We start from the raw sequence: 16,256 nt of genomic DNA on the forward strand, positions 1-16,256 counted from the left end.
TCCATTGTTCGGGCGAGTAGCTGTTCCCTCAGTGGTCCGCTGTTGTACCGTTCTCCTGTTGTTGTGTTTCTTGATCGTGGGTATCCATGCTTCAGGAATTTCAATTCCCCTATCCCTGTTGATGTTGTTAGGGTGAAGTCTTATGTGAATAGCTTCCTTGACCCTACGTGTGTACCAGTGAGGATCTCGATCAATAAACTTGACCTCATTCCAGAAAGGATAGTGGCCGGTCTCGTGGGTGTGTTCAGACGTGTCGAGAAAGGCGATCTTGTTGTTGTTCTCGATCTCCATGGTGAAACGGATTGATGGTTGTTGACTGTTCAGGTGTTGCAGGAAGACGTCAACTCTATCCCGATCCAGGATGGTGAAAGTATCATCTACGTAGCGTTTCCAGATCTTAGGCTTGCAAGGTGCGGACTCTATTGCTTGTTCTTCAAATATCTCCATGTAGAGATTAGCAATAACCGCGGATACAGGGCTTCCCATGGCTGCGCCGTCTCGTTCGTAAATCGATCCGTTGTAATGGAAGTACGTAGATCTTAATACGAAATCCAAGAGGTCCGCGATTTGAACTGGTGTAAGTGTCGTGCGGTCAGCCAGGCCTGCGTCGTTCTCCATTTTTTGTAGCGCGGCTTGTACGACGCCCTCGATCGGTACGTTGATAAACAGTGACTCTACGTCGAAAGACACCATGATCTCGTGGTCCTGGATCTCTTCACTGGCGATGGTGGAGGCGAAGTCAGTTGAGTTCTTCACTGTGAAGTTCGAGTTACCTGCAAGAGGAGATAATACGTTAGCCAAGAAAGCAGACAGGTCGTATGCAAAGGTGTTGACACACGACACAATTGGCCTAAGCGGTGTGTCGGCCTTGTGGATCTTCGGCAAACCAATCACAGCCGACCCTTGTGATGTAAATGATACCGTGCAATCAGTCGACCTTATCACCTGAAGAAGACTAGCAGTAAGCAGTCGAAACGTCGCGATCTACGTCTCAGTGACTACATCGTGAGACAAACGATAATACACTTTATTAATTTAAAGAACTTAGAAAAGGATTTCTCTTAAATGACCGCACAAAATACATAAAATTAATAGTTATCGTGGAAGAAAGGAATTCAGTAGAGATTTTGATAATAATTGACAAGTTACGGTGAACCGGAAGCAAATGTGTAAATGGAAGAGCAAAAGAGAATAGAGTGTTAGAGACTTATTCTCTTATGTAGGACTTTTTCTCAAGTTAATTCTTCTCGAGCTATTTTAGGATATGTTACTCAGTTCTTCCGCGGATAATGTGCACACGCGCGTTGCGTGGATGTTTTCGTGGAGGATGAAAGTACGTGTAAGCCGCTTGGGTTGACCACGTGAGAAAAATTCCGTTTACAGGATTGGCTATAAAATAGTCTCTCCTGTGATTTCGTGAGCCGGGATTGGTCTAAAAATAACTCATGAAGGATTACCGTAGGAGCAAGACCTATATTGGGGATTAACTCTCTTACTCTCCTTCCTCTCTTGGCAAGATACAAAAGAGAGACAACAGACATGTTCTGAGAACCTCAAATAGAACATTTGAATTAATAAATTAATAAATCAATAAATAAAAATTAGCTAAATGTAGCGTAACAACGTTGTCATCAGTGAGTAACTACAAAGTTATCATTTTCAAGAGAAAATGTTTGGCTGCGCCGGAAGGCAAGTGAAACACTTTGCTATTTATCAACTTGAAGTTGATAAAGGTAGATAAACCACCACACTGACTTAACGATGATAACCGCTTCCTTCGTAAGCCCTTAGTCAGAGCAAAGTCGAAACACGACTTAGAGCGGTTTTCAATTGAGTGTCGTGAAACCAAAACTAAAGTAATCACTCTAGCCCAGCAATCACAAAGGACGCAGATAATCCAATGAACCAATCAAAACTCCAAATAATAACATGCAGCTGACGTAAAGCGCGGGAAAACGCGTGCGAGTGAATCCCGATTGGTTTTGGATTTACCCCTGATTGAATGATAAAGTGACGCGAGTTTTTTAAATCAATAGGGCGGCGTAGTAAGTGCAATACCAATTACCTGTCGACACTCAAACGAAAACCGCTCAATTAACCTTGAATGCTCGGTCTTTATGGGGAAATCTTAGGTGTGACCGTATTTAAGGACGAAGCAAATGAAAATTGATACCCTATTTAAGCCCCAGACCCGAAAAATTACACCCTATTCAATGGAAAAACAAAAACTAAGAATAGCGCGAACGGGTCAACTTTATTTCGTTTCTGTCACGCATTGGAAGTTGGCGAAGTTAACGGATAGTTTAAATTTGATAGATCATTTGTTTTCAATTTGGGCTTTTACGCTCTTCAATTTTAGCTGATACAATAAAGGTACTAAGAATCCCACCGGGAACATAATGCCAACAGGGGCAAAAATAAGACCCCATTTAACAATTAGATTATGAGCTCGAGATTTCTATGAAGTGATAGTTGATGAGGCCGATCGGCCAAATCAACTGTCGCCTCATAGAAATCGAGAGCGAATAATCTAATTGTTTTGGTATAATTCTAACTGAAATACCGTTATTACATGAAGTTTTCGCGACACATTAGTTTCGTGATTTTGAGGTTCGCATATTTCGCGACACCTTAATTTCGCGATTTTGCGAAAACTTTGCATTTTGACTTACTTCAATTTCGCGTTTTTGAGTGAGACACACTATATTTCTTTGTCAATGTTATTTAAGATGTCCCTGAATTTGATCCAACAACTTAATCAACAACGTCCAAATAAACAGAAACGCAACTGATCATGTAAACGGTAACAAGAAAGATGTTCTCTCTCACAGTGTCTACAAGGCAATTGAAAGGTTTAAGCAACTAGTGGAACAGCACTACAACGAGCCAGTAATTGGACAGTTTGAGGATTGTACAAAAGAAGTGCTACCTGGAGTGGAGACGGAAAGCAGTAGTGATGAAGAGGACCAGAACATTACCACAGAATAGTTCAAAATGATTGTTATAAACGTGTGTAATGGTAATAAAGTCGCTTTTTTAACTATTGACGTGATGTGAGTCACTTAATTTTCGCATCATGTTAATTTCGCGACATTTAATTTTCGCGTCACTTAAATTTCGCGATTTTTTTAAATCGCGAAATTCGCGAAATTAATGTGTCGCGAAAATTTCATGTAATAAGGTAAACGCAAATAACGTCGCATTTCGTGGCCGACCGACAGCCACTGCACTCTAATTAGTTGATCACTAAATTTTCTCCGATTCTTATTGGTTTAAATTGACCACCTGGTGCGGTAGTGTTCGTCCGCGGAGAGACACTAGGGAACTTAGGCAAACCACGACGACGACGGCAACGTGAACGTCACAAAACAAAAGGTTTAATGAGCAGAACAATCGGCTGTGCACGTGCGTTAAAAATCGTTGTACATTTCTTTGCCGACCTCTGCAAAACAACAACGTGAAATGACCAAGTTCTGAGTCGTGTACGAAACGTGGACGACGACGGCTAATTTTTCGTATTTCCAGTTGGAATTGAACCCCGTCGTTGCATATTTAGCTTAAGCACGTTTTTAGAGTCATTGGCCAACAGATCTAGACAATCGCGAATTTCGTTTGTAAAACATAAATTCATTTTTTACTGGTCTTCGTCCTCGTCGTCATCGTCGTTGCTTAAGCTCCTACTATCAGCCCATAGTGCCCGTCCGCGGGAAATACCTGGATGGATAGTACACGTCCGTGAAAAATTTTCTGTAAACAATCGGGTTTGTAGAAAATAAAGAATTGAAATTGTATTAAGTGAGTTTTTGTTGGTTTTCTTTTTCAAATTTTACATCTGGCTCTCACGGCTTTCATCTAAAACTGTTGAACATAATTCAATGCGATTTTTGAACTGATTTCTGAAAATTTAGTGGTGAACAGTAAAGACAATAGAGTGTTTATGTCTCGGAACTATCGGTCTGATAGTTGCCCCTTGGATATTTGATGTTCTTAAAACTAACATATTTGCCCTCGAAGCTTGGCTTCTCGGGCAAATATTTGTTTTAAGAACACCAGATTTCCGCGAGGCAACTATCAGGCGATAGTTCCTCGACAGAAACACTCTACTGTTTAATAGCTGATAGTATACAAGCAGGTTAGCCAATCAGATTGTAGTATTTGCATTAGTATACTAGTAGAATTCTACTAATTAGTGCTAGATCCCGCGGCACATATACCTGTCGATACATGGGAGTACACGCCTCCCTCCCTTACCGTTTTGAACTCGCTATCGCTCGATCAATGGAAGGTCTTGGTTTGAGAATTTCCTGTAAACAGGTGAAAGACCTATTATAAAGGTAAATAACATGTAACATTTATTGTTCCCCTATTGCGAGACGGGGTCATTGTTCTGGTGTGACATTTTGTTTCCCACAACTCCTGGGAGCTCCGTCCCTTGCTGCGTCACGTCACGCAACACTGGCAATCAAGATGTCGCTTCGTAGAGCTCTACATTTCGTCTTCAAGATTGGAAACAGAAATGAAACCGTGAAATTCTATCGTGATATTCTCGGAATGAAGGTGTGTATCATTGACTGCATGATTTTTAGAGCATAGTTTCAAGTTAAGAGAGGTTCTATCCACGGGGGAATTTAAACGTTTCTGAGATTATGTTAGAAAGTTTTTTTCGTGTAGTGTACGTATTGTTTGGCCTTTGTTCTTGCAAGCTAAGCTGTTAGTTGTTACTTGTTCTTGCAAGCTGTTAATACTCTTACAATAAGACCAAAACAGGACGATGTTGAATACCTTTAATTTCTTAATTCTTTTGCTTGCCTTAACATAGTGTTGCAAAACTACTATATAAGATTAAGTTTATATCTTAGATATTGGCCCCTAGATACAATTTGAACATCAAAGAATTCCACGGGCACTCAATTTACATTAATTGCGGCCTTTTCTAAAACTCGATATATTTTTATACATTATATCGAATATTCTCGCATTTTGATTGGTTCTTAATATGTACTTATGATGAACAGGAGGACAGATGCACAGGTGACATCATTAACATTTTTTTATGATATAAAACAAATAGATTCCATGTTGCCCCTGTGCCTGTTTAGTAATTGATCATGTGACACACTCGGCTGTCACCTCGTTTCCCACTCTTTTGTTCTTACCGCATTATTTTGATGTTACTTGAGATCAGTTACTGAACACTGATGCATGGCAACATGGAATCTATTTGTCAAAAAGGTGTCACCAAGTGTCATTTCCTATACCCAATCTACATATTATTTCACAGTTGTAATATAAATAATTTGTACAATTTATACCTGCAACATTCAAATAATTTGGTATCTTTAAGTATCTGAGTGACCCCACCTCATCTACAATAGATCAATAGATTCAGAAAAGAAAATAAAGAATAAAATGCCAGCTATTGAAAAATTTAAAACTGGAGGGATCAACACCAGCCGAGAATCAAACCTGAACTGTTTTTTGAGAGAGGTGTATGCATTGGTCACATGATGCACTGAGGAATAAAAAAATACAGTAAATAAAACTCCCAGATGTGCTCATACATGTATCAGGCCATTGCATTTGCAATAACTGTATTTAACTTGTGTTCTCCAATTTTTATTGTTGATCCAGTCATTTTTACAATTTAGGAGGGAGCCCTAAAACGTTTTGGCCCTTGGGCCTTAATTTTTTTTTTTTTTTGCCAAGCTGGGAAGCTCTCAGATCCAGCGCGGCTTTTGGTCAAAAACTTAATAAACCTTTTTTATTAGCTCTTATCATTTTGAAACTGAAAGTTTTCCCGTAATTTCCATCACAATATTTATTTAAAAAAGAAATTTTAACACTGAACGTGTCTTTGTTGATAGATTTTGCGGCATGAAGAATTTGAAGAAGGATGTAAAGCATCATGCAATGGGTATTTACTTACCTTGGTTTATTCATCAATAAGACAGTTGTTAGTGCTTGCAGAAAATAATTTTGTAGCAAACTATTTCAGTTAGCACTCAAAATGAAATAAACCTGCCCTTAAATCAATTCCTGCTGGCTGCTTAAGTCGCTCAGAGAAAGAGCGAGCATATGATTTACTCTTGCGGCAACCAATGAGATGAGACAGATAATCACATTTTGCTCTGTGTTGAATTTCAGTTACTTGTACATGTAGGTAAATAGATATGATTGGGGTGAGCTGCATGCAGGGGTGCCATGTAAAATTGGTTAGATATCAAAGTTTAAAACTTCCTTTCAGACAACTAGTGTATTGTAGTGAATGAGAATTATATGTCTACAGGGAGTACAATATAATATTATTAATATTTGTTAATGAATTAATCTATTACAGTCCTTATGATGGCAAGTGGAGTAAAACAATGGCTGGCTTTGGACCAGAAGATGATCACTTTGTTGTTGAACTGACATATAACTATGGTATTAAAGAATATCAACTAGGAAATGATTTTCAGGTGATCACCCATTTTATTAATTTCATTTCATGACATCTGATACAGAACTTTCCCGAATAAGTGTCTACAGTATTAAACAAGGTGAGATTAGTGCGCTGGACCCTGCATCAAGCGGTCTGGGTTCAGGGTTATTTCCAATAATGTCCCTATCCAGCCTGGTATGTGAATGGGTATTGGCAAGTTTATATGCTGTGGGTAATGCTGCAGTGGACTAGAATCCCATCCACTGAGTAAGGAGTAAAAGATGAAATACTTCTAGTTGAACATTAAACTTTGATGTTAATAAATATGACAGAGCTTTTCCTTTTGTGTTTCCATTATAATTTGACTAGTCTGATTGGCTGTGTTGATGGTTGCCATGGTAACTTGGTTAAAGCTGCCTTGCATTAGTGATCCCTTAAGAGTGTGGGTCTTACAGCGTATCAGTGACAAGTGAATGAACAAATTGCTCTTGTCTTGTCTTTCTTTCAGGAATATGCATGGCTTTGTACACAGGTGTGCAGGGTTTCTGTTTCTTATGTCAGCAGTATCCTATGCTCAAAATGCATGCAAAGAGCTTTACATGTACCTACATAGCCCTCTATGCTCATGGTAACCGCTGTACTTACTCCATGTCTACATCATGATGCTAAGTAATAATCATATTTCACTGTGTTTTTATTTTCCATAGGGTCTTACAGTGCACTCCAAGACTGCAGTAGCTAATGCAAAACAACACAACTATCCAGTAACAGAGCAAGGAGATGGCTGCATCACTGTCAAAGCCCCTGATGGATACAAGTTTACACTGGTGGACCAGGATGTGACTGGAGGTAACAAACGTTCCTTCGTAACTAATAAATCATTGCTTATGTGAAAAACAATGTCTGGCAGGCATACAATTTACATGGAGAGCTTTTGCATGCCATTTTATGCATTGCAGACCTCACCTACGTATGGTACTAATTTACCTTGATTACTAATGCTATGTATAGCTATGGACTTTACTGTACTACTATTACCACTTAACTTTTTTTATTTACAACTTCCTTGTTGGTTCTGTTTTATTGCATGACCTATCCAAAAAGAAGTATTGAGGTGTGTCCCCTGGATGCCATGTCTGACAACTTCATGTATTTAAATTAGTCAATGGAATGGAACACTCCTGGAAATATAGGATTTCTGCAAAGGCCACAAGTTTTTGAAAAAACTCAGAAACTATTGGCCAGACAGGAGTTGTTTGCATCTATCGTAACAAAACAAAACGCTACAAAATTTGCTTGTGGGTGACATTTTCTCTTCCCATCACCACGGTGACTCAACAAGGTGACCTGAAGTTCTTGAAAAATAAGCTGACCAAATAACAAGGAAAGTAGCCTGGCTATGATAATGTGAAATTTGGATACAAAGAAAAACAATCCACAAGTCTAAAAAATGTCAAATAATCTACAGTCTGGATTACTCCACAAATGGAATAATCGTACTGATCACATAAGGTGTGTGCATAGGACATAAACAAAATATGACTCTGCATCGCAACTGATATGGGCTCATATTTTGTATGTTCTCTTGGAATAGTGGGATTATAACCTGTAACATATTCTTATTCCAGAGTAAGGTCAATCTGAGTCACCTGTAATATCCCCTACAATGTCGTAATTTTGTTGGGTGTTTTTTTCTCCCAGATCCAGTCAAAAAAGTTTCTCTTGGAGTCTCAGACCTTGCCAAATCTTTAGTGTACTGGCAGAACTTATTAGGCATGACAGTGTATGAGCAGTCAGAGACTGAAGCATTACTGGGCTATGACTCGGACAAGTGTAAACTTGAGCTGATTCATCTTGGATGCCCAGTGGATCATGCAACAGCATTTGGACGAATTGCTTTCTCGTGTCCCGGCAACCAGTTACCGGCCATTGAACATTCAGTCAAGGAAGCTGGTCACGCAATCTTAACACCACTTGTTAGTTTAGACACCCCAGGAAAGGCTACAGTGCAAGTTGTCATCTTAACTGATCCGGTAAGTAGTCAAGTAACTATAGAGCGGTTTTCAATTGAGTGTTTTAAAACCAAAACCAAAACTATTCAAACCGTGGTAAAACCAAAACCAATGTAATTGTCTGATTGCTTTCAAAACTCAATCGAAAACCGCTCTAACAACTACAACATCAGCAACAACAACAACATCGAAAAACTTGGCTATGACAGTCAAATGGCGCTATCATTGGCCCAGCAGGGAGCTCCCATATGGAAAGGTCGCGGACGCATGTCGTCTCTCTTAGGGGTATAAATCAAGGATTCAAGTCTCACTTAGGGAGTTCGTGACGAAACGGCACCGTTTTTAGCTGTCAATATATCTTTTAGGGTGCACTCGAAAAAACAAACACTGTCATTTCCGTTTTTTTGAAAGGCGAATCTTTTAGGGGTCAAATAAACCTCGAGCCACGCTCAGCTTGGTCTCTTTTAGGGGTTTAATTCAAATTTTCTGATGAGCATCCTCGACCTTTTCATATGGGAGTGAGTCTCCCCCGGGATTTTTGGTAAAAAAGGTACTGTGATTATAAATTAAAGTACCTTCATTCAGAAGCGAAATTGTTGAAATGCAAGCTTTCCAAGGCACAAAAGCAGAATTTAAAAACATCAGGCGAACTTTTTCAAATTGAGATCAAAATCGCATGTTGCATAACACACGTAACCTCTTTATAGATTCAGTGCACTGGTATAGTAATTTCTTTAACAAAGCTAGACCATTTGGGTACAGTAAATACAGAATCGTACCTTTTTTGGTATACTTCCGCGGAATATCAGCCTCGTTTGGTCTCGGCATTGGTAGTTTTGCTCGTGTGTGTCTCACCAAAATACGAAGCATGGTTCGACCAAACTCTCTTGATAAATATGCCGCTGAAGCGTACCACAAAGATACGATTAGGTATTTGATCCAAATTAGTCAAACTCATTAGTAATTTATCAAGTTTAAAGGAAGGAAATCATGACTGTAACGGTGTTTGGATATCTGTTTTTAATTAGGATAGATTTTTACGATTTTGTTTCTCTGTTTTCTTCTTAGTTTTAGTTTCGATTGAGAAGATATATCAAACACTCAAGACAGCGTTTGACACATTTCCAAACATCTCAAAGTTCGTCAAAAATACTCCGCTGCGCGTCGTGTTTTCAACTTTCTTTTCGGTGTTTGGAAATGTGGTCAAAAACGGTCCTCCGTGTTTGATATATTACTTCTAAATCATTCACGATTAGTTATTTTGAGTAACTAACGAAAATTGAACAAATACGAGAATGCATAATTAATAATAAATACTGAAGGGAAGATGAAGATAATGTCCGCTAACTTTTTTAAACTTTGCATGTAATTTTTAATTTCGTTTTTTTCTTTCACTCTCGTAGGTAATTAAGTGTTAAACATGCAATACGTTTTTAATTATTGATTGCTTCTGGCCGTTTCTGTTCATTTTATTTCGTTTTTTAGGATGGACATGAAATTTGTTTTGTTGGTGATGAAGCGTTTAGAGAGTTATCAAAAGTTGATCCTGAAGGGGACAGCCTGCTGAATACTGTGAGTATATTCACCATTAAAATCCATCAAATATTTTCGCTCGCGCGCGCTTGGTCTAAACACGTCACGTGACCGAATATTCCCCAGATGAAACTGGGTAATATCCGAGAATATTCCCCAATTTTCAAAACTACGCGCGTTGCGAAAAAGATTTGAAGAATAATAAACACAATAGCCTCCATTTTGGGCGAAAATATGCTCGGATATTTGTCCTTGGACATTATCTGTTCCTTGAAGCTCACAGTTTTCCGAGAGCGTAGCTCGAGGAAAACTGTTCACTTCTCGGAACAGATAATGTCCACGGACAAATATCCGAGCATATTTTCGCGCCAAATGGAGGCTATTGTTTATATATTCACGAGCCTGAGGCGAATAATTGTTTTAGTATAATTACTTTGGTGATTATAGAAATACCTAAACAAAGGATCGAACGAAAAATGTTAAATTTTATATTTCATTGTCACGCGTCAATGGACAATTACGCGAACAGATCACATGGTTTAATACATCACATGGTCAAAACGGCAAGTGTTTTTCGCACGTTTTAAAACGTTCTGCCTCTAAGAAAAATCCATCAAATATTTTCGCTCGCGCGCTATTGGTCTAAACGCGTCACGTGACCGAATATGCCCCAGCTAAAACTGGGGTATATCCGAGTGATATTCCCCAATATACAAAACTGCACGTGTTGCGAAAAATATTTAAAGGATAATAAACACAATAGCCTCCATTTGGCGCGAAAATATTTACGTTTATCCGTTTTTCGAAGCTCGCAGTTTTCCTCGAGCCACGCTCTCGGAAAACTGGTCGCTTCTCGGAACATATAATGTCTGCGGCAAATACTGAGCATATTTTCGCGCCAAATGGAGGCTATTGTTCATATAACAGCTTATTTGATGGCCTGGTAGAAATACCCGCGTATAAATAAAACGGGTTATCAGTACAGGCATGTAAACTTTGCCTTTCTTTCCTGAGCCCCGCACACACTCTGTAGAAGTGAGTATGTAGTAGCAGCTCGTCAAAAATCTGTGACAAACTTGTTTTTGAAGCGGTTCTTGCACTCAATTTCCTTTCACCCCTGTGAAGTAACACGTACATGAGAAAATACATGTGGCAAATATTTCACACGACGGAGTAGCATAGGTGGGAAATATGACGTAAAACCCTAAAATATCAGTTTCTCTAGAAGTATTCCATTTTTAATCATTTCGTAAAGTTCTTAAGGTTACCAAAGATTCTCCGAGGATTTTCCAAAGGCGTTCGAAGGATTTCATAGTTTACGTACGGTCATTTCTGAAAATACACAAACGTTTCGAAGCGATTTCTAAAGATCCCTTTGCCGATCCGTGCAATAACCAATCGGATATTACATCAAATTTTTTTCCTTCTCCTTTTAAAGAAACTATGGTACGGACGCCAACACATCTGGAAAATTTCAATCCCGGTTTCAGTCTCTTTGAATCATAACTATCCTTGAACCTCAATTGTTGGTTTATTGTCAGCTGTATATTTAATGCATCACCTATTTGATGTACGTTAGTAAACTAGTATTTCGCAGGAACTCTCCTTCGATTTGAAACTGTTTTTCTATGCATCACAAAACTGATGTGAATTTATATTATGACCAGTGGCGGATCCAGACCTTGAGCTAAGGGAAGGGGTGCGGGGGGCGGTTTTGTTTTGCTTGCTTTTCTTCCTTCTGTGATTTTTTTCTTTTTTTTTACCCAAAGTAAGAGGGAGTCGGGCCCCTCCCCTAGATCTGCCACTGAGATTGACATTGCACTTACAAAAAAGTGAAATGCTGAGCATATGATGGTATAAACTTAGCTTAGCTTAGCCTAGTAAATAAAGAAACTGTGTCTCGGATTTAAGCTAAATTTAGACACAACAAGATGGCCACCAAATTGAGTGAAATATAAAAATAACAACTTCAAGTTAAAACAGTGAAGGAACTTCTCAATTACATAACAAATACAAAATAACGTTGAAGAAAGTAAAACGGATTGAGATATGACAGATATGGTTTTACTTTTTGAAAAACTGTTAGGCCGAACAGTTTTCGAAATTAATCTCTGTTATTTGTTAATCATATGAATGCGAGTGCAGTTAGAGATTTACAATAGGAGTGATCTTCAAAAATTCTCTCAAAATTGCACGAGCCTTTAGCCTTTATTTACATTCCTTCTTTTAACTTTTTTGCAAAATACACGCACCGGCTTCCGAGCTTCATTTGTAAGACATATAAATATCCAGTGGAACCCCGTTAATCTGGTCACCATCGCACCTCAGTCAAAAATGTGGCCGTATTGCATGTAACGGGTTGGCCGTATTAAAGGCGTTGTTTGAATCAAAAAATAACTGACTGAGGTTTTGTTCGGGCCAGAATAAAGTGGCCGTAATAACGAGGTGGCCCTAAGGCGGCATTTCACTGTAGTTTTTTTAATAAAGATGTTTTCGTGTTGTTTTTTTCTCAGGCAATGGCCGAGGATAAGAGTGATGAATGGTTTTCCCAGGTTAAAGTTACTTCACACAAGAAGTGGACACTGTGAAGAAATAATGTTAAAATCAATGTAGCTTAAACAAAGGAATAATTTTAGGGGCAGTAAATGCCTTTTATTGTTCAGTCACAGCAGTTGCTGACTAACTTAGTTGTCAATTTAGTCAATCGCGAGAGGGAAAAGCAGAAGACGTTCTGTTCCAAATGAATGTCGAAAACATAGAGAGTTGTGCACTTGTTTTTTAAAGAAACTTGCATATAATCATACATTTAGGCTAGGCTGTAAAGGACTGGGGAGAAGTACGCGCAGACTACGATAGCCAATCAGTGCGTACAAAAACCTGGCTTTCTGGTGTCAAAGCGAAATTTAGTCTAGTTACATGTATTTTAGAATAGCAATAACCAAGTCAAAATTAGCCGGACAACTGTACTTCAAACGACTGAATGCTTAATAGGAAATTTCTTTTGTCCAGTTACTCGTAAAACTAAATTTAAAAAAAAAAAGAAATAAAAAAGAGAACATTCACAATTTTTATATAAGCACATAGATAAGTGAGTAGTTTTTAATATTTGCCATTTTCTGGAAAACCTTTTAGCTATGTTTATTTAATCAAATATTTAAAGAGAACGTACGCGTTATATAGCTAATGTGTGTTTTAATAATTTCTTATATATGCAGTCTGTTTAGCAGAATAAATATGAATTCTAGTCGAGTGAAATCGTGTGTGACGAAGAATTTAAACAAGTAATGAGGCTCATCATAAATAATTTATCCCGAACCCTGTCAGGCCCTGTTTACAAGCAGGTAAGGTAACCCTCGTGTTAGGGTACCCTAACAACAGGGTCAAAGATAGCCCGCGTTTTATACAAGCAAAATTTTTCAGGTAGGGTTACCCTACTACCCGGGACAACTCTGGCTGGTCACGTTTTAGTTAACCTGGTAAATAATACACGCAATCGATAATAATTTCATTGCCAAAACCTATTTTCACTTGAATTACGCTGAAATCTTTTCAATTTCTAAGCTCACTTGAAATTCAGGACGGTAACTTTTCTTTAGTGTGGGATAAATTTGAGAGCAAAACTATAAACAATTTTGCAATCGAATATTTTAGCGACAGTAGCGACAAACATTGCGAATTAACAAATTGACGTGTTTTTCATGCGTCTGTCCTGTTATTGATCATGAATTTCGTCATAACATTGTCAAATTGTCCGCTCTGTTCGTTGCCGCGTCGTATAAATTACAAATTCATCTCTGTCGGCTTATTTACAATGAAAATTAGCCAATGAGCGCGAGAGAATTTCTGCAGTTTATTTCATAAAAAATTTCATCGCAAAAAGCCATTATTCAAAATCACTATTTGTTTGTTTTGCCGGTTTGATTTTTCATCATATTTTGATTCTTGGGGCCCAAATAAAGTTGTAAGCGAGTTGTCCCTAAGTGTGTCCCGATTGTGCTCGGCAACTTTGTAGCATTTTTTGCCTTTGGAGCAACAACAACCTCGAGAAATGTTTGCCTTTCCGAGCAACTTTTTGAGCAAAATATAGGGTTAGAGCACATATCAAACACGAAAAAGTCAACGATTTCAAAGAAAACTTCAATAATTATTTACTCGAATTTCTTGAATGTTTATCAACTGTTTGAAGTTTGAACACATAACCTGCTAATAAACCATGTGTTTAGTTCCGTTAGTATGCTTAAATTTCGCCTATATTTGCGGGAAACTCTAAGTTTCAAGCTATTTTTCCAGACCGATTTTAGCAATTATTGTGAGGAAATATTGATAAAATATAAAAAAGATATTTATGTATGTATGTATATAAAATATCAAGAGATTTAGGGGACCGTTCATTTTTTATAAGGTAGGGGGGGCTGGTGGGATTTGGGGGGGGGGGCCATGCGAAAAAAAATGGCTTTCGAGGGGGGGCCATCCCAAAAAAATAAGGGAAAAAGGGGGGGTCATGTGAAATATTTTAGTAAAACTTTAAAATGGCATAATGTCTGAATATCAAAAAAATTGCTATAGAATAAACATAGAAGGTAGGATACAAATTTATTACAAACTTTCCTTCTGCTTTAAAAAAAACGTTTGGCGACAAAAAGCATTTGTAGATACTGAAACAAAGTATTTAACACTGTTATTTTCGAATGCAACTTTCACTGGCACTCATCTTCATCTTCGCTGTCGTCGAGTTCTTCGTCGCCGCTTGTGCTGCTATGGGAGTCTCTTTCGCCAATGCTGCAAGAAGCAGCAATGCTTTCCGTCAGAGTGTTCTCTTCAGGGTACGTGAAGGTGTAAACATAATCTCTGACTTCCTGCTCAAGGTTGGTGGTGATTCTGCTTCTTGCAGCATTGGTGAAATAATTCCCTTCCAAGAGCTGTGCGACGTATGGCCCATCTCTTCTAAATAAGAACGTGGCAACATCCTCAACTTTAATACACTCTTCCGGGACGGCCGCTCTAGGAGGGTACACAAGGCATTGTGGAAGATCATTTCCTAGCGGGTTTCCAACACAGATTCCATAAACTCGTTGGACGTTGTTTTCAGTCCGCTTCCTCTTTCTTTCGTTTGACTTTCTGCGGTTTTCTTTTTTCCTTCTCCTTTTGTTGATGTGCTGTTTGAGTATGCCCTTGAATATGCTGTTATAATTGCTCTTCTTATTTTCTAGTGCTTCCATGTCCTGCGTGACCTTCGTCAACTTAGCTTCTATACATTTGATCTGTTTTACATTAAAACTGTGGGAAAATTCTTCGCCCTGCTTTAAAGCAAGCCCATTGGACTGAAAGAGTGTGGAATCGTGTTCCTTTACATCTTTCAATATGACATTCAACTTTTCCGCCATTGCTCTGTGCTCTTTGATGGAGAAGTTCAGTTTTGTTCCATCACTGGGCTTCAACTGGTACCCTGGCATGGAAAACTCACTCGCCCTTTCTGAACAGCCTTCCGCACTTAGAAAGATTGCTTCTTTTTCTTAAACCAGTTCCTGACCATTCCTGCCTACCGGAATACCACTACCTCTCCTACCAGAAGACCCCAAAAGACGGGCGTGATCCAGATGATTGGCAGCCAAGGGTCCAAGCGAAGAAAGAGCATGGAAGTGGCAGGCTGGTTTTATCTGACCCAGGGAGCGTTGCTCTATTTGCAGATAAGTTTATTGTCAAATCAAAGTTTGTGGTGGATTATCTTCAGCATCTTGAAGTGCTGGAATTTAAAAGGAAAAAGAGAGCAGAAGAAAAGGCAAAGTTAAGCAGGGACGCAAAAGATAAATCATATGAGGATTATCCTTGGACTGAGTTGTGCGAAGATCTAACCAAGCTTAAAACGCTACGTGTTCCAGAACTAAACAAGTACTTGAACCACCTCGGGCTGAAGCAGCATTTGAAAAGCAGCAAGAGTGAGAAAGTAAAGGCAATTGTAAGACATTCATGCTTGTAGCAGAAGAGTCTTCTCAGAGCTGGCCAACCAACACTGAGAAATGCCAGGACATTGACACAAAATGACAACAGGGCAAGTGCTGACAACAGTGAAACGGATGAAAGTGACAATGATGAGTATGACAGTGATGCCATTGACTCTGGGGAAGAAGATGACTCAAGTGACGTCATTCTTGCATTCATCAATTCAGATGAGGAAGATGCCAATGAGAGGCCAAATGCCACACGCTCAGGGCGAGCCATAACTAGGAGATCCGAAATTGACTTCTCTTTCTTTTGATTTGTTTTTTAAACAACAGCTCTCTGTAGTATAG

General features: G+C 38.8%; 1 protein-coding gene across 1 annotated transcript; it reads left to right on the top strand.

Annotated features, from left to right (window-relative positions):
* Positions 1-4,073: 4,073 nt before the first annotated feature.
* Positions 4,074-13,468, top strand: LOC145463140 (glyoxalase domain-containing protein 4-like). Its single transcript, XM_081446857.1, has 7 exons — positions 4,074-4,557; positions 5,865-5,914; positions 6,338-6,458; positions 7,129-7,270; positions 8,123-8,454; positions 9,919-10,005; positions 12,480-13,468. Exons 1-7 carry the CDS (start codon positions 4,468-4,470, stop codon positions 12,552-12,554), a joined length of 897 nt encoding a protein of 298 aa, XP_081302983.1. The 5' UTR covers positions 4,074-4,467; the 3' UTR covers positions 12,555-13,468.
* Positions 13,469-16,256: the final 2,788 nt, after the last annotated feature.

The sequence above is a fragment of the Orbicella franksi genome, chromosome 12 (assembly GCF_964199315.1).
Source record: "Orbicella franksi chromosome 12, jaOrbFran1.1, whole genome shotgun sequence".
NCBI lineage: Eukaryota > Metazoa > Cnidaria > Anthozoa > Scleractinia > Merulinidae > Orbicella > Orbicella franksi.